The sequence below is a fragment of the Ursus maritimus genome, unplaced genomic scaffold (assembly GCF_017311325.1).
Source record: "Ursus maritimus isolate PB19 unplaced genomic scaffold, ASM1731132v1 scaffold_16, whole genome shotgun sequence".
Taxonomy (NCBI): domain Eukaryota; kingdom Metazoa; phylum Chordata; class Mammalia; order Carnivora; family Ursidae; genus Ursus; species Ursus maritimus.
Genome location: NW_024424008.1, coordinates 15,450,685 through 15,477,685, shown reverse-complemented (window position 1 = coordinate 15,477,685; position 27,001 = coordinate 15,450,685). Strand labels below are relative to the sequence as shown.

General features: G+C 46.8%; 1 protein-coding gene across 1 annotated transcript in view; it reads left to right on the top strand.

The window, feature by feature from the left end:
- ME3 (malic enzyme 3) overlaps nt 1–27,001 on the top strand; it is a 204,266-nt gene that overhangs the window by 127,017 nt on the left and 50,248 nt on the right. Inside the window, exons 4-5 of the mRNA XM_040630945.1 lie at nt 9,976–10,051; nt 19,299–19,460. Of these exons, the coding sequence (XP_040486879.1) occupies nt 9,976–10,051; nt 19,299–19,460 (238 nt within the window). The remainder of the gene's footprint in view (nt 1–9,975; nt 10,052–19,298; nt 19,461–27,001) is intronic.

Below are 27,001 nucleotides of genomic sequence, written 5' to 3'. Positions count from 1 at the left end.
AATAGTACAAGTTTTTGAGAAACTGTAACACCTAATAGCTGGATGACCCTGTGTGAAAGACTAAGAACTTCAAGCAGCCAGAGGGAAGAGGAAAACTCAGAGCAGAGTCACAGAGGCCAAAGGTTGGGGGGGGGGGGAGTAGGTAAAAGTGTCAAATGCTACTGACAAGCCCAAGGCAGTGAAGACTAAAAATCCTGACTATATTTGGGACGTGGCAGTCATCAGTAGCCTTCACTTTGGCAGCATGACTGTGAGAGAAGACGTCCTGCAGTGGGAGTTGAAAACTGGAGGCAGCTAGTGTAGACAGCACTTTTAAGAAGTTTGGCTATGGCAGGGAGGAGAGAGAAGGAACAGTATTGGCAAGGAATGTGGAAACCAAGAATAGTTTGTGTTTCTGTGGTGGTTTTTGTTGGTTTATTTTGTTTAAATTTTTCTATTATGGAAAATGTCTAACATGCATAAAGTAAGCAGAGTATTATAAAGGACCTCTGTGTAAAACCCTGTCTCTCCCAATCAGCAGCTGAAATTTCTGTTGAGTTTTTGCACCTGCCAGCCGCCGCTTCTTTGCCAGGCCCTCATGTACGCATAGGTGATGGTCGGCAGGTCAATAATGTGGGCAGCTTTTATACACAGACCTGGGAGTTCCTTCTTTCTGTGGCTCCTTCCCTTCCAGAATGCCCCCTTTCACTTCGTGGCTGTTCTTCAGCCCCTCAAGCTAGTAAGGCTTTGGCTCCCTGCTGCCCCAAGTTGCTTGCAGATTAGACTCCCCTCGGAGGAAGAGCTGTTAATTCGTCAATCTCAAGAGGTGTCATTCCAGCTTTCAAAGGTAGATGCCCCTTCAGTTTCTGCCTGCTTTTGGCCAACCTCCATTGCCTTAAAATACATGTGTATTTTATACACTCTAAATGTTGTAACAATAATATAATCATTTTTAAAAATAACAGTTCAGAGGTGAGGTAAGATGGCGGAGGAGTAGGGAATCCTAGTTTCGTCTGGTCCCTGGAAATCGGCTAGATAGTTACCAATCATTCTGAAAACCTGCAAAATCAACCAGAGATCTGAGAAAAGAATTGCTACCATTCTACAAATAGAAAAGCGACCACTTTCTGCAAGGTAGGAGGTGGGGAGAAGTGAATCTGAGGGGATATACGGGAAGACAGACCACGGGGTGGGAGAGGGAGGCTCCATAAGCCGGTGCGGGAAGGTGATAGAGCTGTGGAGTGAAAACAGGAGCTTTCAGAAGTCTGCTCCGGTGGGGGACGTCCGTGCCTGAGAGGCGCTCAGGAGGCAAAGGGGGCGGAATCCCAGGTGGGACGGCGTGGTGTCAGGATCCCGGGGTCACAGAGAGAACAGGGGGCCTGAGTACATCAGAGCTCCCAGGCACTGGAGTGGGAAGCCGGCTGCAAACACGGAGACCTGGCAGCTTTTCTCTAGGTGTTTCCATAAACCGGGAGCCTCGGCGCAGTCAGACCCTCTGAGCACGAGCGCAGCAAGAGGCAGAACCAGGGCAAGGTCCCTCTCTCAGGCAGGGTGCGCGCCACAGGACCGTAAAGTTTGGAGACTCGAAACTGGGTTGTGTGTCTGAGATCAAAAAAAAAAAGCTCCGTCACAGGCTGGGTGAGCACAGAGAGAGGACGGAGACAAGGGAGACAACAGTGATGGACTGCTTTTCCCTGAGGGCCCATTGGTGGGGGCAGAGGGTGAAATTTCAGCTCCCGGGCTAGAGATAGGGCGCCCATCCCCACACTGGCTCCACTGGAGCCGCTTACACTGAGCGGCCCCCTGGCCAGGGCGGTGCGGTTCCGCTTGGGGGGCAAACACCTGAGAATCAGTGCAACAGGCCCCTCCCCCAGACAAGCAGCGGGACCTTCCAGCTGATGCTAAGGTTACCGATCACACAAAACTGTAGAACACCAGCTCTTGCAGAAAGAAGTATGTAGCGTTCGTGTTTTTTTCTTACTATTCTTTAGTCCTTCGGTTTTACATTTTGTTATCCTTTTCAGCTATTTTCTTACTGTATCAATTTTTAAGTCTTTTTAAATTTTTATTTTTTCACTTACAGTTTATATTCTTTTTCATTTTTGATTTCCTTTTCCTTCTATTCAACTTCATTTTTGTATATATATAAGCTTTTCTTTCTTACCTATTTTGGGATCTAGATTCCTCTAACAAATAGACCAAAATACATCCAGGATCGAGTTTATTGTTCTGTTCAATTTCTTGTCTGATTTTATTCCCATTTTTTTCCTTGTTTGGTTCCTGTTCTTTTCTGAATAGTGTAGTATATATTTTTTCTGGTATAGTTATTATTCTTTAGTCCTTCAGTTTTATATTTTATTATCCTTTTCAGCTATTTTCTTATCAATTATTTAAGTCTTTTTAATTTTCATTTTTTCACTTACGGTTTATATATATTTTTCATTTTTGGCTTCCTTTCTTTGTATTCCTTTCTTGCCTATTTTGAGATCTAGTTTCATCTAACAAACAGACCAAAATACACTCATACTCCAGTTTATTGTATTCTTGTTCTGTTCTTGTTTGATTTTATTCTCATTTTTTTTACCTTTTGGCTTCTGATCTGTGTAGTGTATATTTTTCTGTTGTCATTGATGCCATATTAGTATTTTCCCTCTCCTCTGTTCTTTTCTGGACATAATGACAAGGCAGAAGAGCTCACCCCAAAAAAGAGAACAAGAGGCAGTACTCACAGCCAGGGATCTAATAAATATGCATATAAGTAAGATGTCAGAACTAGAATTCAAAACAACAATTATAAAGATACTAGGTGGCCTTGAAAAAAGCATAGAAGACACTAGAGAATCCCTTACTGAAGAAATAAAAGAACTAATATCTAATGAGGTCAAAATAAAAAAGGCTATTTCTGAGATGCTGTCAAAAATGGAGGCTCTAACTGCTGGGATAAATGAGGCAGAAGAGAGAGTCAGTGACACAGAAGACAAAAGGATGGAAAATAATGAATCTGAGAAAAAGAGGGAGAAACAATCACTGGATCATGAGAGGAGGAGTCGAGAGATCAGTGATGCCATAAAGTGAAACAAAATTAGAATAATTGGGATCCCAGAGGAAGAGGAAAGGGGGGGGCAGAAGGATTATTTGAACAAAATATAGCTGAGAACTTCCCTAATCTAAGAAAGGAAACAGGAATTCAAGTCCAGGAGGCACAGAGAACCCCCTTCAAAATCAATAAAGATAGGTCAACACCTTGACATATAATAGTGAAGCTTGCAAATTTCGGAGATAAAGAGAAAATCCTGAAAGCACCTCAGGAGAAGAGGTCCTTAACCTAGAAAGTTAGAAACATAAGTCTGGCAGCAAACCTGTCCACAGAGACCTGGCAGGCCAGAAGGGACCAGAAATATATTGATGGTGCTAAACGAGCAAAATACACAGCCAAGAATACTTTATCCAGCAAGGCTGTCATTCAGAATAGAAGGAGAGATAAAGAGCTTCCAGGACAAACAGAATCTAAGAGAATATGTGATCACTAAACCAGTCCTGCAAGAAATATTAAAGACTGTCCTTTAAGCAAAGAGAGAGCCAAGGTAACAAAGACCAGAAAGGAACAGAGACAATATACAGAAACAGTGACTTTACAGATAATATGATGGCACTAAATTCACATATTTCAGTAATTACTCTGAATATAAATGGGCTAAATGCTTTGATCAAAAGACACAGGGTATCAGATGGATTTAAAAAACAAGACCCATTGATATGCTGTCTACAAGAGACTCATTTTGGATCCAAAGTCATTTCCACATTAAAAGTAAGGGGCTGCAGAACAATTTATCATGCTAATGGACATTGAAAGAAACCGGAGAGGCAATCCTTATATCAGACAAATTAGATTTTATTTTTTTCCCCTTGAAAAGTGGTTTATTTTATTTTATTTTTATTTTTTTATTATAATAATATTTTTTTATTATATTATGTTAGTCACCATACAGTACATCCCTGGTTTTTGATGTAAGGTTTGACGATTCATTAGTTGCATATAACACCCAGTGCACCATGCAATACATTCCCTCCTTAATACCCATCAGCAGCCTATCCCATTCCCCCACCCCCCTCCCCTCTGAAGCCTTCAGTTTGTTTCTCAGAGTCCATAGTCTCTCATACTTCATTCCCCCTTCTGATTACCCCCCCTTTCTTTATCCCTGACAAATTAGATTTTAAATCAAAGACTGTAGTAAGAGATGAGGAAGGACATTATATACTTAAACGGTCTATCCAACAAGAATATCTAACAATTGTAAATATGCCTCTAACATGGGAGCAGCCAATTATATAAACCAATTAATAACAAACACATCAATAACAATACAGTAATAGGGGAGTTTAACATCCCCTTCACTGCAATGGACAGATCATCTAAGCAGAAGATCAACAAGGAACCAAGGGCTTTGAATGACACACTGGACAGATGGACTTCACAGATATATTCAGGGTTTTTCATCCTAAAGCAATAGAATACACATTCTTCTCGAGTGCATATGAAACAATCTCTAGAATAGATCACATACTTGGTCACAAACCAGGTCTCAACCAGCACCAAAAGATTGGGTTTATTCCCTGCATATTTTCAGACCACAATCCTTTGAAACTAGAACTCAAAAACAAGAGAAAATTTGGAAGGAACATAAATACATGGAGGTTAAAGAGCATCCTACTAAAGAATGAATGGGTTAAACAGGAAATTAAAGAAGAATTTTAAAAATTCATGGAAGTGGGACACCTGGGTGGCTCAGTATGTTAAGCATCTGCCTTCAGCTCAAGTCATGATCACAGAGTCCTAGGATTGAGCCCTGCATCAGGCTCCCTGCTCAGTGGAGAGCTTGCTTCTCCCTCTCCTTTTGCCGCTCCCTCTCTCCCTGTTCGTGCTCTCTCTCTTAAATTAAATAAATAAATAAAATCTTTAAAAAAATTTTTTTTAAATTCATGGAAACAAATGAAAAAGAAAACACAACAGTTCAGAACCTTTGGGATGCAACAAAAGCAGTCCTAAGAGGAAAGTATATAGCAATACAAGCCTTTCTCAAGAAATAAGAAAAGTCTCAAATACACAACCTAACCTTACACCTAAAGAAGCTGGAAAAAGAACAGCAAATAAAGCCAAAACCCAGCCAAAGAAGAGAAATAATAAAGGTTAGAACAAAAATCAGTGATATAGAAATTGAAAAAAAATAGATCAATGAAACTATGAGCTGGTTCTTTGAAAGAATTAGGAAGATAGATAAACCTCTAGCCAGACTTTTCAAAAAGAAAGTAAAAGGACCCAAATAAATAAAATCATGAATAAAAGAGAGATCACAACCAACACTGAAGAAATACAGACAATTATAAGAGAATATAATGAGCAATTATATGCCAACAAATTAGGCAGTCTGGAAGAAATGGATGCATTCCTAGAAACATATAAACTACCAAAACTGAAACAGGAAGAGATAGAAAACCTGAACAGACCCATAATCAGCAAAGAAATTGAAGCAGTAATCAAGAATATCGCAATGAACAAGAATCCAAGGCCAGATGGCTTCCCAGGGGAATTCTACCAAACATTTAAAGAAGAATTAATACCTATTCTTCTGAAGCTATTTCAAAAAATAGAAATGGAAGGAAAACTTCCAAATTCATTCTATGAGGCCAGCATTACCTTGATCCCAAAACCAGACAAAGATCCCACCAAAAAGGAGAAAGACAGACCAATATCCCTGATGAACATGGATGCCAAAATTCTCACCAAGATACTAGCCAATAGGATACAACAGTACATTAAAAGGATTATTCACCGTGACCAAGGGGGATTTATTCCTGGGCTGCAAGGGTGGTTCAAGATCTGCAAATCAATCATTGTGATACACCACATTAATTAAAGAAAGGACAAGAACCATATGATCTTCTCAATAGATGCAGAAAAAGCATTTGACAAAATAGAGCATCCTTTCTTGATCGAAACTCTTCATAGTGTAGGGATAGAGGGAACATACCTCAATATCATAAAAGCCACATATGAAAAGCCCACAGAGAATATCATTCGCAATGGGAAATAACTGAGAGCTTTCCCCTAAGGTCAGGAACACAGCAGGGGTGTCCACTCTCACCACTGCTGTTCAACATGGTACTGGAAGTCCTAGCCTCAGCAATCAGACAGCAAAAAGAAATAAAAGGCATCCAGATTGGCAAAGAAGAAGTCAAACTCTCACACTTTGTGGATGACATGATACTCTATGTGGAAAACTCAAAAGACTCCACCCAAAAAGTGCTGGATCTCATAGAGAAATTCAGCAAAATGTCAGGGTATAAAATCAATGCACAGAAGTCAGTTGCATTTCTATACAGTAACAATGAAGCAGAAGAAAGAGAAATCAAGGAATCGATCCAATTTACAATTGCACTCAAAACCATAAGATACCTAGGAATAAACCTAGCCAAAGAGGTAAATGATCTGTACTCTGAAAACTACAGAACACTTATGAAAGAAATTGAGGAAAGCACAAAGAAATGGAAACACATTCCATGCTCATGGATTGGAAGAACAAATATTGTTAAAATGTCTATGCTACCCAGAGCAATCTACACATTCAGTGCAATCCCTATTAAAACACCATCAGCATTTTTCACAGAGCTGGAATGAATAACCCTAAAATTGGTATGGAACCAGAAACCTGAATAGCTGGAGGAATGTTGAAAAAGAAAACCAAAGCTGGGGGCATCACAATGCCTGACTTCAAGCTATATTACAAAGCCGTGATCATCAAGACAGTATGGTACTGGCACAAAAACAGACCCATAGATCAATAGAACAGAATAGAATACCCAGAAATGGACTCTCAACTCCGTGGTCAACTAATCTTAGACAAAGCAGGAAAGAATATCCAATGGAAAAAAGACAGTCTCTTCAATACATGGTGCTGGGAAAATTGAACAGCTACAAGTAGAAGAATGAAAGTGGACCTTTTTCTTACACCAAACACAAAAATAAACTCAAAATGGATGAAAGATCAAAATGCGAGACATGAATTCATCAAAATCCTAGAGGAGAACACAGGCAGCAACCTCTTTGACCTCAGCTGCAGCAACTTCTTGCTAGACACAACTCTAGGGACGGCAAAGGCAAGGGAAAGAAAAGCAAAAATGAGCTATTGGGACTTCATCAAGATAAAAAGCTTTGCACAGCAAAGGAAACAGTCGACAAAACCAAAAGACAACCTACAGGATGGGAGAAGATATTTGCAAATGTCTTATCAGATAAAGAGCTGGTATCCAAGATATATAAAGAACTTATCAAACTCAACACCCCAAAAACAAAAAAATCCAGTCAAGAAATGTTCAGAAGACATGAAGAGACATTTCTGCAAAGAAGACGTACAAATGGCCAACAGACACACAAAAAAATCTCAACGTGACTTGGCATCAGGGAAATACAAATCAAAACCACAATGAGATACTCCTTTGCACTGGTGAGAATAGCTAAAATTAAAAACTCAGGTTGCAGAGAGGATGCAGAGAAATGGGAACCCTCTTAAGGTTGGGAATGCAAGCTGGTGCAGCTACTCTGGAAAAGAGTATGGAGTTTCCTCAAAAAATTGAAAATAGAGCTGCCCTACGACCCAGCAATTGCACTACTAGGTATTTACCCAAAGGATACAAACGTAGTGATCCAAAGGGGCACCTGCACCCCAATGTTTATAGTAGCAATGTCCAGAATAGCCAAACTATGGAAAGAACACAGATGTCCATAGACAGATGAATGGTTAATGAGGATGTGGTGTATAAATACAATGGAATATTACTCAGCCATTCAAAAAATGAAATCTTGCCATTTGCAACAATGTGGTTAGAACTAGAAGGTATTATCCTAAGCGAAATAAGTTAGAGAAAGACAGTTATCATATGATTTCACTCATGTGGAATTTAAGAAACAAAACAGAATTATCAAGGAAAGGAGGGGAAAAGTAAATAAGATAAAAACAGAGAGGGAGACAAACCATAAGAGACTCTTAATTCTAGGCAACAAACTGAGGGTTGCTGGAGGGACGGGGGCTCGGAGGATGGGGTAACCAGGTGATGGGCATTAAGGAGGACACGTAATGTAATGAGCATTAGGTGTTATATGCATCTGATGAATCACTGAACTCTACTCTGAAACTAATAATACACTATATGTTAATTAATTGAAGTTAAATAAAATAAAATTTTAAAAAATAATAGTTTTGAGTGCCTGGGTGGCTCAGTCAGTTAAGCATCTCACTTCGGCTCACGTCATGATCTCAGTCTTGGGATTAAACCCCACATCGGGCTCCCCTCAACAGGGAGTCTGTTTGTCCGTCTCCCTCTCCTTCTGCCCCTCCCCTGGCTCGTGCTCTCTCTCTATCTCAAATAAATAATTTAAAAAATTTTTTGTTAAATAACAGTTTTATTATTGCTATCTGCAGAAAGTTTACTCTGTTCAAGAGACTGCCACTAACAAAAGCCAGAAGTCTTTAAGATGATAAAGACTTGGGGATATTTTGTGGCCAATGGGAAGTTAATGGAAAATCTAGAGGAGAGAGAGAAGCATCATTAAGTATAAGACTTTATAATATTCATTGGAACGGAAGAAATGAAGGAATTGTCTGCAGATGCAGAAGTTTGCGGGCTTGGTGGTGGGACACTGACAGAGGTGCCGTCCCATGGCGTCGTGCAATGTCAGAGGCAAGGTCACTAGGGGAGTTGGGGGAAGGTGAGACCGTTGGAGGTTTGGAAACAGAGCAGTTTAAAATAGTCTTTGGAAAGAGTNAGTCTTCAGCAGAGAAACGCTGAAAGAACAAAGACTGGGCGGTTGGTGAGAGTGCACGTGGCTTGCCGGTGAAGAATTTATGGTGGTGCCAGTCAGCCTGCCCTGTGGTAAGGCTTTTTCCACCTGCCCTTGGCTGCCTGGGTGGGGCACATAGGGAACAGACAGTAGGTGTATCCGGGGTTGGGAGTTTTACAAGACTGCTGAGACCAAAGGCCCTTGGACTAGGGCATGATTTAAATATCTGATCCAAGATCCGAGCATCTCACAAAGCCATGAAAAGTACCGTTTGGAAGCCTTCTCTGAGTTAGCCAGGGCAGTGAGGGTGGGGGAAGCTGCTTTCCCACATCTCCCCTGCCTACTCATGCTGGCGAAACAGAGTGAGTGCCTCATTAGCAAAAGGAGCCTTTCTGGATGCATTGGAGGAACAAAGGAAAGGATGAAACTGGCACAGACCAGCCCAGGTACACATATTCTCACACCCCTGATCCCAGGGCAGAAGACTCAGGTCCACATACAGAGGTCTAAACATAAATAAAAGTTCTAAATCAAGAGAATACACTGTTAAGTAAAATACATTCCACGCTCCTGCCTTTACAGATGTCCCTTCCTGCTGGTCTGGAAGGCCACGTTTGAATTCAGAAGTCACATGCTCTAGTGCTGCAGAGAAAAGTAGCTCACGGCTGGCAGCCCGCCTGTCTTCCCATCCCAGCTCCATCCCCCACTTCCCAGGGCCTCCTGTACCTGTGTCTGGACACCACAACCCACATGTCCAAGCTCCAGTCACCCAGTCACAGCCCTAGGCCTAGGGGTCTGCCCACCATAGTGTGGTCTGTACTCAGAAGGGGGGACCGGGAGAAGAGGCCAACTGTTTTTGAAGCAGCCTTGGGGTCTCTTAGAGAATTCTGGGGTCCTGTGTGCCTGGTCTAGAAGGAAGGGTGCAAGCTTTGGTGAGCACAGGCCCCAGTGGAAATATCCCTCAGGCCCATGGACTCCTTGCCTTGTAGAGAGGAGAAATTGGAGGAAGGCCAGGGCTGGGCCCTCTAAACTGTTGAGGGCAGGGTCCCACCTTGCCGAGGACTGCGGGAAAAATTAAACGATACAATTACACACAGTACTGTGGTCTTTGTTCCTAGTCTAACTGCCTGGTCTCTGTGTGTACATGTTTTTTCTCCTAGTGGGCTGTTCATCACCATTCATGACAAGGGCCACCTTGCAACAATGCTGAACTCTTGGCCAGAAGACAATATTAAGGTATGATCCTGTTTTCTTTGTTACCGCTCTGTTGTTGGGTGAATCCTTTCAACCTGGACCAGAGTCATCTCCAGCTAGAAAAGGAGCCATTGTAACACTGAGGGTGAGACAGGCCCAGAGCACAGACCGGTTAGAGCCAGGCATAAATGCACCACAGAGTAGAGGTTTGCAGTGACCCACACCCAGATGAAATTGCCCTTATCATTATTGTTATTAACAGTAGTGGTCTGAAGATCTGTTCAGCACGTATTAAGGACATACTAAATATACACCACCAGTTTCCATGGCGGATACAGGGAAAAATCAGACAGAACTTCTCAAGTAGCTGATTTTTCATGAGGAATATAAGACAGAGACACAGAAGACTAACAAGGAACTTGGTCAGAGGTAAATGATGCACACGGAGAGAGCTGAAGGTGTTCAAAAAGGCAGAGATTACGTTCAGCCTGAGGGGAACCTAGGAAGACTTCATGGGAGAGGTGACATTGGAGCAGGGCCTTGAGCTGAGGGGTAGAGTTTGGACAGATAGGACTTGGAGAGAGCAGGACATAGAGTGGGGACATTCTGCAAGAAGAGGCAAAGCTTATGGTGAACAGTACATTCACACCTGCAAGTACACAGTTCGGGGGAGGAGGGAATGGGGGGACGGGTGATAGTTGTATGCAGATTGACAAAGAAACTTGCCACTTCGGCCTGGAATATCAGCTTTACTCAAATAATCTAAGGAGAAAACATTTTTATATAATAAACAGGATATAATATAATATGCAAAGTTTATGTTAGTTTTGAAATATAAAACCTGCAGCTTTGTAGAAACTTGTTAGCTTCTGGCTACATGCCCAGACCTCCTATCCCAGAGGACTTCTGTGGAAGAATATGAGGGGCTTTCTGTCTAAGATCATCGTCGCTTCTGCAAATGGGTGAAGCAAAAACGTGAAACACCTGCTAGCTGCTTCTTGAGGGCTTTTCTGGTGCACGAGCTGGGGAAGTGTTGGAGCTGACTGGGTGGCTGAGGCACTCCACCGTGGCTTCCTCCCCAGGCCTGCCCTCCCTGTTCCTTCCAGCTCCCTCCGTTACCCCCATCTCTCTCCACTAGGCACTAAGGACACCTTCTCTCCACACACCTGTTTCTGTGTCCCACCCACTTCTGGCCCTCTGCAGGGAGCGGTTGTGTTCAGAGCCCAAACAGGGAAGGCAGGAGCTTTGGCTTTTAGGAGCCAGGCCCAAGCCACCACCAGTGCCCATGGACTTCATGGCCACGATGAAAAGCTCATCTCGTACATCTCTGTCTGGGTGTGATTTTGCCCTGAGCTTTTCTGCCCTGCTTATCTACTTAGACTCCGGTTACGTGCAGGCCTGGGCCCTGCAGGTTTTGGTCTTAGTCCCTGAAGAAGCAAGTTTCTAAGGCATGTCTAAGATGAAGCTATAATAAAATCCTTAACACGTTCAAGGAAGCCAGCTCACTGGATGGGAGGTTAACTCCAGCCTGCCCTGTGCAGACAGGCTGCCGAGGCATTGCAAGCTGATCTGTCCACCCTCCTGGGCACTTCGTGCACGGTGAAAGCTTGTGCAGAGTGGGCATGCAGTAGACGCTCGAGGCACATGAACTCGGCATATGTGATGAGCATCTCCCGTGTACCAGGCACTGAGCCAGGAGCAGAGAAATGGAGTCCCTGCCAACAGACACAGTGCCTTTGTGCAAGTTACAAGGAATTAAAGAGAATGACAAAAAGCTGTTGCCTCTTAACCAGTAAGAAGAAGGTGCTCCTTCCTCTGGGCTGGCACAGAAGCACGGTGAGGGGTTCGTGGGCTGGATTTCAGGCTCTAGTTGCTCCTTTTGTTAGGGCACAACACGAAATACTAGTTGACTGACTTCAACACACATAGTTTGAGAACCTTCTACAGAGAGCTGGCGACAGCAATTTTTGTGATTTTAGAGGCAGAGAAATGGAGCTTTAGGTCACCCCAGGGCAGGAGGGACTGGAGCAGGTCTCGGAAGGAGAGAGCCTACCCAAATCTTCTCAGGGAAACAGAGGTTCCATGGGCAGATCTGAACCAGTGCATCTAATTCTGTTGCATTCAGCGCTCATTGAGTAAACATCTGTAGGATTTGCCTATAGCTTCTGGGCTCAAGAAGGTGTACAGGCCCAAAGTCTGGTTGGAGAGACTGACCAAGAAACAGTTGCATAGACTGCATCTGTGCTGCCGAAGAGAGAAGCGGGGAGGCGAGGAGCAAGCATCCCGCTTGGCTGACCACTCCCCTGCAGTAGCTGGGAGCAGACAAGGGAATGCCTGGGGCCGCCTCCTCCCCTCCACCCTTTATTTCTATCTCACTTTGGAGAGACCCTGAGATCAGTTCCCAGTAACTATATAGAAGAGTCAGCTCTGGCTTTGCAGTCGGACATCGTGAATCTTCCATTCACTTGCTGTGTGTGCAGATAACTTCTCTGGTCTTTGTTCTCTTATTGTGAGGACGAACTATAAAACCTGTACAATACCAAAAGGCACTTGAATGGGCATTGTCATTGCTGGAGGTGGAAGAGACAGCGCTGGCACACACAGCAGTGCAGGGCAGAGAAAGCAGAGGCCTGAGAGCAGCCCAGGAGGGGCCCTCTTACCTGGGAGTCACAGGCCACAAAGGGGCAGCCAGCCGATGAGGCCCCTAGACATGTTTGAATTGGCTCTCAGTGATTTTTGAAAAATTCGAAATCATTGGGAATATTTTAAAATCAAAAGACTTCATTTGGGAAAAGAAACATGCAAACGAACTTGGATTTCTGGCTTTCTCTAGAGAAACCAGGAGCCCATCATTTGTCTAAATATTGGGCCCGTAGTTGGGCACATAAATAAGGCAATAAGGGCTGCTCAGGCAGCCCCCAGCTTACCCTAGTCTCCCACCTGCCCCATTCACCAGCCTTTTCTGGAGGGTCCTTCCCCCTCGCCCCTCAGGTTGCCCTTTCAAAGGTTCAGAATGTTCGAAGTCCTAGTCTTTCTTCTTTGCTCATGTGTTTTCTCCAGTTGCTCTAAAAAGAGGAGCTGAAGGTCTCCCTCCCTGGGCAGGGAATCCCTTTCATGGTACCTTGGAGCTGGTACGGATTCCCTTTCATTATTTCCTTCAGTTCTCACAGCCCCTGTGATCAGAGTGGAGGAAGGAAGGGGTGCGGCTGACGCCCCCAAAGTGGGTCCTGAAGAACGGGTAGAGGTGTGTCGTTTCTCAGGCGAGCAAGCTGAGGTTCCGTGACCTGCCCACAGTCACCCAGTAGGTGTTGACACCCCCAGAGTCCTGCAGCTGAGCCACCTCCTCCCCAGCTGCGGAGTCAAGGAGGCTCAGGTATCTTCAGAACCTGATGTTGGCGGCCTCTTGGCTAGAGGGGAGAGGTGGTTCAGAGAAGTTTCCAAACCAGCTCAGAAGATAAAGGAGGACTTTCCGTGTTTCCCATCCAGAGCGCGGAACTGCGAACTGTGGTGTAGGAGAAGCAGGCTGGGAGGGATGTAAGGCCAAAGCCCAGCACTTGGGGGGACCATGAAGTTTTGCAGACCCCTCTTGTTCAGGGAGGAGGGGGCAGGCCAGGCCACCCAGAACTGTCCGACATAAATCACGAAGAGGAGTGAGAACTGCTTTTCTGACTCTTTCCCACAGTGGCCACTGCCTTGAGCCTGAGGAAGACTCAGCTGAGAACAGTGCTCCTCCCCACAGCTTTCCCAAGCTCCAAAATCTCTCCCTCACCTCCAACCCAGCAGCTTTGGGGGGAGGTGCTGAGAGGCAGCTGGGTAGGGGAGGCATGGCAGCAGCCTCTGCTCCTGAGCCCCAGCCACGTGGGTGTCCCAGCTTGAACCAGTTTGGTGTTGGTGCCGAGCGCCTGCCTGCTATGCACAGGCCTGCCACATGTTAAACCCACTCTGTCCTCAGCGTCAGAAGGTGAGTGTCCTGGGGAACCTTCTTTGAGATGGATATTGGCCTATCAGGGAGTGCTCTTGGGATCAAGACCTCTAAAGGGAAGGAAGCAGGAGAAAGTCGAGGGAGAGGTTGGGTGGAGTGACGCCTCAAAGTAGACTCAGCTGAACTCATGAGGAGCCTCTGAAGCTGGGGTGGTCCTTCCAAGACCAACCGAGTTGGGGCAGGGGAGCCAGGCCTTTATACCCCTGCATCCATCAGTCATTGGTTGTGGGCTGTTGCCCTTCAGAACAGGGTATGACTTGGGGCAAGGTGGCTCTTGTCATTAAGGAAATTCTCAAAGTCAGCTGCCACCTGCGGGCATAGCTGAGGGAATCACTTCTTGAGTCCTGAAAGAGAGATGTGGGTGGCACATCCCTGTATCCACCTCATACAGCATCTGCCAGGTGCTTTACACAGATGACCTCATTGACGTCTAATGATCTGTAAGGGATTATTATTACCCCCATTTTAAAGACAAGGAAGCTGGTTGTTGGCTTGTGAAGGGTGGAACCAAGATTTGAAACTGCAGACTGTGTGGCGTTTATGATGTGGAGTGAGAGAGAAGAGGAAGAAGAGGAGGAAAAAAGGAAGGATGAAAAGGAGGGAGGAGGTAAGGCTGTGGGCGGCCCATGACATATCTACAAGTCCAAGGGAACAGGGCTAGAGCAAGCAAGGTCAGTGTGGGGTCAGCCCCATTGGGTCCACCTAGGCTAAGGGACATGGGCAATAAGTCAGAAAAGGCTATGGGTCCAAGCTAGGTGGACAGAGGAGGAATGTGGCCCACCTCCCCCCTAGTCATCTGAAATACAGAGGAGGTATGAGTTGCAGACACCATACAAACAAGGAAACTGTGATCCTGTAGTTCACTGATAGTTACTACTGGACTCTAAAACCCCACCTTGCTGCTCAGATTTGTCCTCAGATTTTGATCTTTACTGCACTACTGGCCCTTGGCATCCAGCTCCATTGATGTCATGAAAAATAGTTTCCAGCCTCTTCTCCCTGAACTTGTTCTTTCGCACCAGGTCTGAAACAGTACTGTGGAGATCCTTTGCTCTCTGTGTTGGATCTATCACATTGGCCATCATTTATCCAGTTCCTATCACACTGCAGGCACCAAGCTAAGTGCCTGAAGATTCAAAGATGACAAGACCCACTCGTTGCCCTACAAAGCTTAGAACTCCTATGAAAGATGATGTTATCAGTTAACTGTAATATGAGGAAAATGCCATGGGAACTCAGAGGAAGGAGTGATAACTTCTGGAAGGGGAGCATCATGGAGGAAGGTGACTTTCATACGGTTCTTGAAGCACACAAGGATGGTAGGATTTGGATCAGGGAGATCATAGGGATTGAGGGGTAAAATGGCATGCAGTCAGGAAAGTACAAACCTTATGCAAAGTTGGAATTATTTTATTTGGATAAAGAAGAAATTCAAAGAGCAGACTGGACCTAGACAATGGAAGGCCTTAAATGCCAGTCGAAGATGTTTGAGTTTTATTTCACAGGCATCGGGAGCCATTGGAGGTTTGGGGTAAGGAAGTGACAAAGCTGGATGTGCTTTGGAAAAATGAAATGGATCAGGGGGAATCCAAGTGTGGAAAGACCCATTGGGAGACCATTGCAGTGGTCAGATGAGATGGATGGGCTCACCCAAGGCAGTGACAATGCAAGTGAAGATCATGGAACAAATGGAAAAGTAAGGAGCAGATCGAATCAGCAGAACTTGGTAACCAGTTGGTTGTGGTTGACGAGTGACAGAGAGGAGTTCTAACAGGACAGCGTTGAGCCTGGGAAATACGAGGTAACGGAGGGAGGGTGAACAGCAGAAGTGAAAGGTTTAGAAGAATAAAGGAAAAAGCAGATTCATCTGGTTAGGGACTCGAGAATTTGGGAGGACTATTGGACTTTAGTGACAATGTCTGCTTAGAGAACACATTAGGAGCCACAAGCTTTGCATGGCCGACTTTCTCGGCCATTGGCCGCCACGAACTCCACTGGGTTCCATTTCATTTACTCATTTAACAGATGCTTACTGCATGGCCTTCCTGTGGTAATGCTGAACTAGAGAGAAGATAAAACAACTAAAAATCCAATATGGGAGCTTTGCCCCAAATAATAACCATCATCATAATCATAAGAGCAGTAACCATTTATTGATCACTTACCCAAGGCACCTGGTTAAAATGAAACTGATATTCCTTCATCATTACAACAATCTGATGAGTTATGTATGATTATCCCCCATTTCATGGAAAATTAAAACTCAGAAAAATTATCTGTTTACCCAAGATTACATATGGTGCGTTATCAAGGAACTGAAATTTAAGTACTGGTTATCAGACTCCAGAACCCCTGCCATTAACCTTTGGGTTGTCTGGTGAGATAAAATGTGCATTTTTTAAAATGTTAAATAAGAACCCAAATGTTTAAGTAGCACTTTATGCAGGGCTTGGCAAGCAGTAGGTACTTAGTCAATGTTTGTGGCAGGCAGGCAGGCAGACAGGAAGGGTGAGCAGGCTAGCTGTGTAGTAGCCATAAGTGCTAGGAGAAATCACATTAGACTGTAATGGGCAGGGTTTGCATGCTGAAGACAGAGAAGGACCTTCTAGAAGAAAGGGCCATAGGGGCTGAACTGGAGGAGAGTATAGGTGAGTCTGGGAGGAGCGAGGAGGCCAGTTTGGCTAGTATAGCCACTTGTGTGCATACGAGTAGCAAGACATAAGTCAGAACATATGCTGGGCTCAGATCATTAAAGAGTTAAATGTTTTGGACTCTATTCTATGGACAGTTCGAAGTCACTCAAGGTCTTTGAGCCTGGGAATGGTATAATGAAAATGGGCTGTGTCATTTGTTGTGTCAATGTCACTGGTTGGCAGGAGAGACGGGAAGGAGGAGAGATGAGTGTGGTCGTGAAGCTGTTGCACTAACCCAACCACTAGAACCGTGCGATGGAGAGAGGGCGGCAGACGGAAGTGAGGAGGTGGCCATGCAGCAGAGGGCCCATGCACAGTTCAGGCTGGGAGGGCAGCACTGCAGAGCCCCATCACCATCCGGAAAGGCTCCAGAGTCATAGGGATAACGCCCTGGAGTAGGAGCCATCCTCCTCTGGTTAACTCACTGCCCCTCAATGGAAGAAAATTCTGAGAGAATGGGAATAGGAATAAGGAAGCTTTGATCAGGAGAGATGGTAGAGAAATGCCCCGAGTCTGGGCAGCATGAAGGCACAGGCTCCCCCAGGGAGAGCTGCCAGTGGGAGGTCAGAGGTGGGCTGTGGGGAGGGTCGCAAAGAGGCAGGGCAGAACTTGACCAAGAGCACAGGTGCTTTAACCCAGCTGCAGTTGTGGTAGACGGAGCCAGAGCCAGGAACACAAAACCTGATAAGAATCCTGACCTGCCACGTGCATAAGCAATGTGACTTTGCTAGGCCATCTAATCTTTCTAAGATACCTGATGTGGAAACATCCAGTCCAGTGCCTGGCATCTGGCTGATACTTAACACATGTATATAAAACATGTATATAAAACATGAAGCTCTTACAGCTTCTGTTTGCTCACCTGTGAGAAGGGGATAACAGTCTCAGACTCACCTACCTACCAGGGCCATGGCGAGAATCAGGTGGCATGCGGGTTAAGAACACTCTCCATAGAGGCAGTGGATCAATGTGAGAGGGAAAATCATGATCGTCATGGGTCTCTTGCCCCGCCCCCGCCCCCCCCCCCCCACCGCAAGTCCCCTTTCCAGAAGCGGAGGAGTGTTTTTCACAATCTCTATACTTATTTCTACCAAAAGGTGGCACCAGCCTTTGTGTGCTCTTCCCCTTAAAGAGCTGGAGAATAGAAACGATAAGATGCCATGGGCCCGTTGGGTACTGTATTGTAAACTCTTCCAGGACAAGCATGGGTCTTCATCTCTTTATCCCCAGGGCTTCGTGTGGCACCTGCATGGATTGAGCTGAGCCCTGTGATGCCCAGGAGCACCACGCTTGGGGCACTGGGACATCCATTGCGCAGAGCTGGTCCTAAGCCCTGGTCAAAGCCATGCTCTAGTGGAGGGATGGGTGGCCCCATAAACGTAACTCATTTTGAGATGGAGGAAGGCAGTGATGGTGAGCAGGTTGGGGTGACCTATAAACAACTTTACTGTCACCCAAGGGGATCTCTGTGGCCTCACTTTCAAGACCGTTCACCATTTGACTCCTGCCTGACTTTCTGTTCTCTCCTTTCACACAACCTCCATCTCCTTGTTCCCCACACACAGCCCACACCCTCCCCACCTCTATCTTGCATCTGAATTTCCTTTTGCATCAAGCACCTTCGTCCCCAGCTGAACCCCCTGTGGACAGTCTTTTCCTGTGTGCCCTCGCCCTTACGAACTGGTTACCTACAGGAAGTAACTCTCCCTTCTCTCAATCTCTGCTGCCCTCGTCCTGTTCTGCTGCCCTCACTTTCCTCCCAGAGTCGTTAATTGTAAATAGACATATTTCATCTCTTTTTTTTATCCCTTAGTTCTTTAAGGCCTGGATCCATACAGGCTTGTTATTACAAATGAGCAAACTGATGCTCCTTCTCCCAGGATCTGGCATAGTGTCTGTGACATAGGTGCTTCATAAATATGTGGTAAAGGAATGAATAAATGAATATCTATCAAAATCATAGTAATTTCTATCACCATCAACTTCATCAGCATCTGAAAATTAACAGCAAGCAAGCCCCGAACTAGCATGTGGTATGCCTCCAGCGATTATTTTCCAAAGCATGAAAGTAACCCCAGTGCAGCTTAAGAACCCTCCCGGGTTCATGGGAAGTAGTGACCCCAGCAGCTGTCACGGGAGCCCTGCCCTTTGCAGGTTGGACTTACTGTACCCCAGGAGCAAGAGGAGAATACTTCCATCGGCCTCAAAATCATGGGCTTGTGGCAGCATCATGAACACTTGTCCTCATGGTCTCCTTCCATTATGTCCTTCCGTCCCTGCGCCCAGATCTCGAACTGGGAATATCTGCTTAGTTTCTTTGAGGGAGAATGACTAGATGTGGTTTCCCTCTAGCTGTTTCTGCAGCCCCCGCCCCAAACCTCAGTATGCATGGTGAGGTGTCAGCTCAGCTCAGTGGGGCTTCTCACCAGCCCGCCGGGATGGGGGACAGGGAGAAGGACTGCCACCTGCAGTGGAATGAATCCCTTGGCCTTTTCCCCGACCAGCCGTTCCATCCCCCAGCAGAGGAGGTGGGCGTCCAGTTGTCAAGCCTGACATGGGAGGGTTGATAAAGTGAGCACTTTGTCACAAGAGATGCTTCCCTGATTGTTTCCAGGCTGTGGTGGTTACTGATGGAGAGCGCATCCTGGGCCTGGGAGATCTGGGCTGCTACGGCATGGGCATCCCTGTGGGCAAGCTGGCCCTGTACACGGCATGCGGAGGGGTCAGCCCGCAGCAGTGCCTCCCCGTCCTGCTGGATGTCGGCACCAACAACGAGGTAATGCACCACCCAGGCCCAGAGCCCTGGGGCCAGAAGCTGGCGACTGGCACGGGGTGGGGGTCACCTTTGAGGGACAGTTATATCGATACAGCATTGGGACATTTCTTTCCTGAGTCCCCTTTGCCAGGGCACTTCCCCTGCATGGCTGAGGGGTGGTGAACTTTCTCCTCCCTGCCTGCCCAGTACATTCCCACTGGGTCTCCTGCCTCCCCTTCCTCCTCAAGGCCCTCTGTGCCCTCCATGACCCCAGTTTGGCCCTTGTTTGCTTCCCCGCTCCATGACTGCCCTCTGAGGCCTCTCTCCGATTCAGTAGTGAAGAGGGTCCCTTGATCCAGGCGGGAGTGGCTGCTGGGCGGTATTTTTTCAGCATTGTGGAGGTGGGCTGCCTCAATGAAAGAATTAAAACCCAAAGCACCAGGGCCAGGGGCTGAAATATCTGAATCAGCTAGATGAGTGTGTCCCAAGCTGTGGGTGAGATTCCAGATGGTTTGGGATTTAAGGAGCTCAAGCCACAGGCAAGAGTTAGGCTGCTCTGGGTACCGCCCTGGGACATGGGGTTTGTGCGCGCCTGCAGGCTCCGCTCTGGGTTCCTGTGTCAGAGAAGACAAAAAGCTACCCAAGAATTCCTTCTTTTTTTAAAAAAGTTTTAAAAAAGATTTTTATTTATTTATTTGACAGAGAGAGACAGAGAGAGAGGGAACACAAGCAAGGGGAATGTGAGAGGGAGAAGCAGGCTTCCCGCCGAGCAGGGAGCCCAATGCGGGGCTCGATCCCAGGACCCTGGGATCGTGACCTGAGCCAAAGGCAGACGCTTAACGGCTGAGCCACCCAGGCGCCCCCCCCAAAAATTCCTTCTTAATGGCATCTCTGAGTTTAAAATCAGTGCAAATTCATCTTTTTTAAAATGGGAAAAAAATTGAGAATATCAGAGAAGTGTTAAAAATACCAGTTATACACCAGTACTAATATGCTTTCCATTGTGATATATATCCTTCCAGCCTTTCCCCCCCCAGAGCATTTATAAAACCAAAATTGGGTTTATATTGAATATATAGTTTTGTATCCTTCTTTTTAAAACTTAATATATATGGTGAGTTCTCTCCCAGGTCATTAGTCATTATTGCACAATGGCAGCTCCCTGGTGTGTCACAGTTTACAGAGGAAACCTCCCACAGCTGGACACTTAGGTTGCTACTTGTCTTTTTGCAAATAGAAGCTTTACTCTGAGCCCATTTTTGCATATCAGTGTTTGTTTCCATGTGCGATTATGTACTTAGGATAATTTCCTAGAGGCAGAAATGTTGAGGCAAAGGGAGTGGTCATTTTTTAGATTCTTGATTCATATTGTCAAAAAGGTCATCTTATTCCCATTCTGCAGTGATTTTTCTCAAGATACTTGCCATGACTCTGTGTGGTCGTCCTCCTCCCTGGACACCATACATCCTCTAAACGAGAGTGAGCACTGTGGTTCCTCGCAAGGAATGATGCTTATTCTGTGCATTTTCAGCCACAGATGCCATCAAATGAGAGGACAGCCAGGCAGACCTCACTTAAGAGCTGGGAAATCATGGGGTGAGAGTGGGGTGAGGGAGGACAAGGGGAGTGGGAGAAGGACTGGCCTGGGAAGTGGGGGCCCTGGTCCTGGCACCATGGATAGCCAGCTGAGTCCCTGCACCTATTCAGATTTGATCCCCTTCCGGTACAACGAGGAACTGGACCAGAAGGTTTTTGAGTGTTCTGCCTCTAGAGCTCTTCTCCATATGCCTCCCCTCCAGCCTATGAGACCGGGGCAGGATGGCAAGACCAGTCTTCAAGGTCTGCTGCACGCTGTGGTTCTCTTCCCTAGACCGGATGCCTGGGTTTTGCAGAAATGGTTCCTTGGGTCCCAGCATGCATGCAATCATGCAGGCGAGGATGAGTGTGGTGAACTTTGTTTTAGTTGTTCTTCCCATCCAATTCCTCCTGCTGTGTTCCAGCTGGGTTTAATTGAGACCTTTACTCACACTCTCCTAAAAGCTGGCTCCAAGCAAGATTGAGTGTGATTCTAAGGCCGCTGTATCCCCTGGAAGGGTGTTGGTTGCCTCTAGCAGATGCATGAGACCCCGTGTCATTGAAGTCTGACACCCTGCAGTGATGTGCTCAAGTTTAAAGCTAGCCCCAACTTGTAATAAACCCACCCGAAGAGGTGGCAGGGAGCGATGAGTAAGTCATGGCCAGGCACTTTTCACAGACCACCCTGTTTAAGCTTGACAACACAGAGAAATTAATTTGTCCAAAAAGATCTGCCAGGAGAGGCAGGGCGGGGATCCTAATCTCTGTTTGCCCTCCTCTGCCCACACCACGCCTGCCTGCCTGGCTGCCTGCTGATTTAGAAGTAAAGGTCATTTCCTGATTTTTAGAATTTTTATTACTAAAGTAACCTGAACACATTATTCAAAATCTTAAAAGAGAAATGGCATCTCTCCCACCATGCTTCATCCATATTCCTTTGCAATATTCATCTATGCATCAACATAGACAGAATAATGTGCCTGTAATTTTGTTCTCATTTTTTTCAATGAATGTTATTTTATGAACATTTCTCTCTACTTATTTAGCAAAAGTTTATTGAATGTTTAGTAAGTGTCAGGCACTCCACTAGGCATGAGGGAGATAAATGAGAGCCAGGGCGTGGGTGGAATATTCTACATTATATTTCAACACCATCACCTAATTGATCATTTTTAATGGCTAATGTGTTCCTTCTCCTCCAAGTGTCTGCTTCTCCTCCTGGGGCTTTAGTGCTCTGAATCACTTCTCCCTCCTGGATGTGGAAGGGAGGGCGCCTCCCCTGGGACTGCCCCCTCCTGTCAGGAAGGACCGGAGTATTCCCCAGCTGAGAGGAGGGAATGTGCACTGAGAGCAGATGCTGCCCCCGCCATGCCATGGGAGAGAAAGCAGCTCCCAGCACTGCAGTGTGCCAGGCATAGCTTGAGGCCTTTGTGGATTTGAATCTCATTTCACTCTCCCCCCAGCTGTGTGAGATGAGGAACCTGAGACCCACACATGTGAACTACTCCCTCGGGCCCCACAGCACTAAGTGTAAGAGCCAGGGTTTGAACCTGGGCTCTCTGGCTCTGGAGCTGCCTTGTTCATCGTGGCGTACCGCTGCAAGGGGCCGGGTGTTTGTGTTGCAGACTGGGTGATGAAGACTGGAAAAGGAGGTGTTTCACTCAGGCAGGGGCGCCCCATGGACGCTCAGGCCCAGGCCCAGGTGTTACCGATGCCATGGGTTCCCCCGCCCCAAAGAAAGGTAAAGTCCCACCAGACCCTCTTCACAAATTCAAGACAAAATCCATAGTTACAAAGTGGCCAACATTGGGAAGACGGTGGTTTCGCTCTTTCCAAATGCATTCACTATGTGATCTCACACACTATAGTTCTTTGGGGAAAAAAAGAGTCCATTGCAAGATTCCTACCTCCCTGGAAGTCTTGGGGCATGTCTCTCCCCCGAGCAAGCCAGAGCAATAGGAGAGGCTTACCCTTGCAACTTTCATCTACATGTCCAAGCAGAGAGAGTGCTGTTTGAGGAGCTATAGTGTCAGGATAATAAAACTGTGTGTGTGTGTGTGTGTGTGTGTGTGCGCGCGCGCGCGCGCGCGTGCCCGCACATGTATCTCTGTGAAAACTCCTGAGGCTACAGGAGCTCTAATCACAGTCAAGGAAAACACCCCTCGACGTTTCCTGTTGAAGGAAAACATCTGCTGTCGACAGCCCTGAAACTCTGAGTCACTATTACCTGCCTGCCCCAAGGAGGTTAGGGGGCAGCGATCCCATGAAGAGGGGATATCCCATGATTAAGTCCAAAGGGACAAAGCCAGGGAGCCCCCCCCAAGTAGGCCCACCTGCTGGGGGCCTCCGTGGCTGTGTGTGGATTGGTTTGTGTCTTCTGTTTCATCCACATGCAGCCAGACAGTGTCACAGACTGTCCACATTCGAAGGGACCTGAACTACAGTTGACCTTTGAACAACCCAGGAGTGAGGGGTGCTGACCCCCATGCAGTTGAAAATCCATGTATAACTTTTCAGTCCCCAGAACTTAACTACTAATAGCCTACTATTGACTGGAAGCCTTGCTGATGACATAAATAGCCGATTAACACATACTGTGTGTGTTATATTTATTATATACTGTATCCTTACAATGAAGTAAACTGGAGAATAGCAAGTGTTATTAAGAAAATCACAAGAGAAAATACATTTATAGCCATGTACTGTATTTATTGGGAAAATGCACAGATAAGTCGACCCATGCCATTCAAACCTGTTGTTCAAGGGTCAAATGTACTTCTCATTGAAACCCCTCATTTCACCCAGGAAAAGGGGCACAGAGCAGAAATGGCTTCCCCCAGGTTTGACTCCAAGCCCAGTGCTCATGCCACTCCACACGACAGGTCCTGCAGGGTGACCCCGGGGCTTGGCTTTAAAATGGCCTCTGAACCTTAGCAATCTTCTCCTGGCACAAGTCTTGAGCCTCGATGGGTTCTAACTGGGGGATGTCTTCTTGGGGAGACATGGGAACAGACTGTCCACAGAGCCCGGCCGACAGTGCCCTGGGGGTGCTGCCAGAGTCCCGGGGAAGCATGGGGCTGCCAGCAGAGTTGGGGTTGAAGGGCTGCGTCCACCTCACAAGAGCATCGCTACTGCAGCTGATAAATTGCCCGCACTCACCCTGTGGTGCCGTCAGACGTGCTCCCTCTGTATGCACGTGACCTTTGAGGGTGCCCCTCCTAGGATCTTCGTAGCTGATCCCTGGGCTTAACTGAGCTCCCAAAGACATGTGTGCTGGGCATACCTGCCACCCTGAGGGGTGGTACGTGTGCTGTGTCCACAGCCTGAGCCCAACCCCAGGACCTCCCCAGACCCCCAGATGCTCCCCGAATAACGTCTTCGTGTGCCTCTTGGTACATAAGTATTTTTCCCAGCCAGAAAGTGCATCTCTCTTCCAGCTTAAATCCAGTGCTCAGTGAGTGATAATGACAAGTAAAGAGGAGGAAACCATTTTTGTTTTCCATGATACCTTGTCTCCAAGAAAAACCCATAGTCACAGACCTAAGCGACAGAGTCTAAATTCGAACCCAGGTCTGTCTGTCTCCAAAGCCCAGGTCCGCCCCCCTTCTGAATCTAAAGCCAGACCATACTGTGGGCGCTCAGAGGGAGCATCCTGACTGGGGCCACCCAGCCGGGCTGGCTCTTTCCTCTGCAGACACTGCCTGTCAGCTTTCAAATTTCCTTCTGCCTCTCCTGATAGGGCTACCAGATTTAGCAAAGAAAACCATAGGGTGCCAGTTCAATTTAAATTTCAAATAAATAGCTCATTGTACTTTTGCATATGTCCCATGTATGCTCCATGCAAAACTTGGGACATAGTTAGGCTAAAAAAAAAAATTCTTGCCTATCTGAAATTCAAATTTTACTAGGCATTCTGTATTTTATCTGGCAATACTTCCTGCTAAACACTTCTAAGCGTTTATGCAAAGAAGTCAAGGATAGAGGAGGGCTGCAAGGAGAGAGTCCAGGAGGCCAACGGTCCCACACTTGCTGGCGGCCATTCTGACGGCCGCATCGCTCTGTGGGACAGAGGGCAGGATGGGGACTTCCTGGTTCGTGTAGTGCCAAGATAGCCATGAGTGCTCCAGCTTGTGCTGTTCTGGAGAAGCCATCTTCCCTCCTGTCAGAGGGGGCCCCGCTGGCTGCCGATGGGGACTCCGGCTTCCACTCTGGCCGTCCCAGCTCCCCAGCATCCTCTGCAGGATCATAGCCTGCATCTTCCCAACCACGACTGAGTTCCTCCAGAGGACCGGGCAGAGGGTGGGGAGCCACCCCAGGTCACCTGGTCCCCACAACATGGAATATTGGGGGAAAAGGGCACTGTCATGAGATCCAGTCAAAGCAAGGCTCCATTTCAGCTTAGCCACTTTCTGGCTAACTCCACCTTCCTCGTCTATAACATGGGGATGACCATATGTAAGGTGGAAGGATCAGATTCCTTCTGATTCAGGAGTGAGTTATTTGAAAGTTCTATACAAACAGAAGAAGCTCTTTTTTACTATTATCTCCACAGAGAAACTTCCTTTCCAATGTGTGTGTGTGTGCTTACGTATGAAGTATTTCAGGTATAAAGTGTTTTAATATAAAAGCAAAATATAAGGAGCGTTTTAAAGCTTTCATAGCCACCCTTCTCTCTCAATAGTGGTTGACCTTTGATTTTAAACGCAGATACACTGAGACATTTTTGGAAAATCCAAAACTTCTTCAGTATTCCTGGAGAATTTGATTTGCCCCACAAACCACACATGCAGCAAAGAAAAAGAATGTGCATCTTTTCTGCAGGTGCCAGCAGTGATGCTGTTTCTGTGCGTGCCCTCTGGGCTGTATGTGTGTGTTTCAGAGAGTTGAAGTTACGTCTGTGCAGCTTTGTATCCTGCTTTTCTCACTTTCAATAATCTCATACACGTCAGTCCTGGCGGCTGCATAGTCTTAAAAACCAGCAATTTTAATGACCGCCTAGCTTTCCGTCAAGTCATCACAATATTTATGGTTCGCCCTCGGCTGCATATTTGCTGCCTCCAAGTGGCTTTCAGAGGGTCACCTTGAAGGCGGCACGTGAGGGTGGGCACCAATGTGCCGTGTCATCCTTCAGTCTCGCAAACACATACACCTGCCAGGGCGGAATCCTAACCTGTCTCAAGGAGGGAAAGTCCAGGGGTGAAGAGAGTGAGAAAGGAAGGGCCGGGCCCACCTTCTTGCTAAACGTAGACCCGCGGTGCCTGAGGTGATGTGCACACAGCGCTGGGGGTGACGGTTTAGAAGGGCAGATCCTGCCTATTCTTTCCTGTCCCCTACACTTTTGCACAATGACCTCTGCAGCACCGTCAAGACAGTAAGGGTCTTTAACAGAAACGGAGGCTGTTCTGACTGATGTGTCAGCGAGCCGCCCACGCGGTAGGGCGTGGTGGCAGCGACGGTGGGCCCTGGAGTCAGGCAGCCCTGCGGTGACTCCCGACTCTTCTTCCACTTACTAGCCCGAGGGCTGGGCTGCTCGTTTCACCTCTCTGCCCCGTTGCCTCACCTCTCTCTGCACCATTGCCTCGTTTGTCAAATGGGGGAAATTACAAGACCCACCTTTGTGTCTGCTAGGGCCCTCTAGGAAGCAGAGGTGTGAAAGGTTTCTTGGGGGACCCCCATGAAGAATAAAGCGGGGAACAGGAGGAATAGGCAAGTAGGTGGGTCCTTCAGACTCCAGTGCAGGTGTAAGACCTGTGAAAGGAGAGGAGGGAGGATGGAGACCTCAGTGAGAAGAGCCCAGCCTGCAGTGGGGTCCTGGGAAAGCCTCAGGCAGGTTGACCAAAGACCCCGAGCAAGGGTCGCCCGCAGCAGGGCTGGTGGGCAGCCCTGGGCCGTTCTAGCCCCCTCCATGTTCAGGCAGGGCTGAGAGCCGCCCAAGGAGAGGTAGTGGCTGAAGGTTGTCCACCCATCTCCCTGCCCTCAGCAGGTTC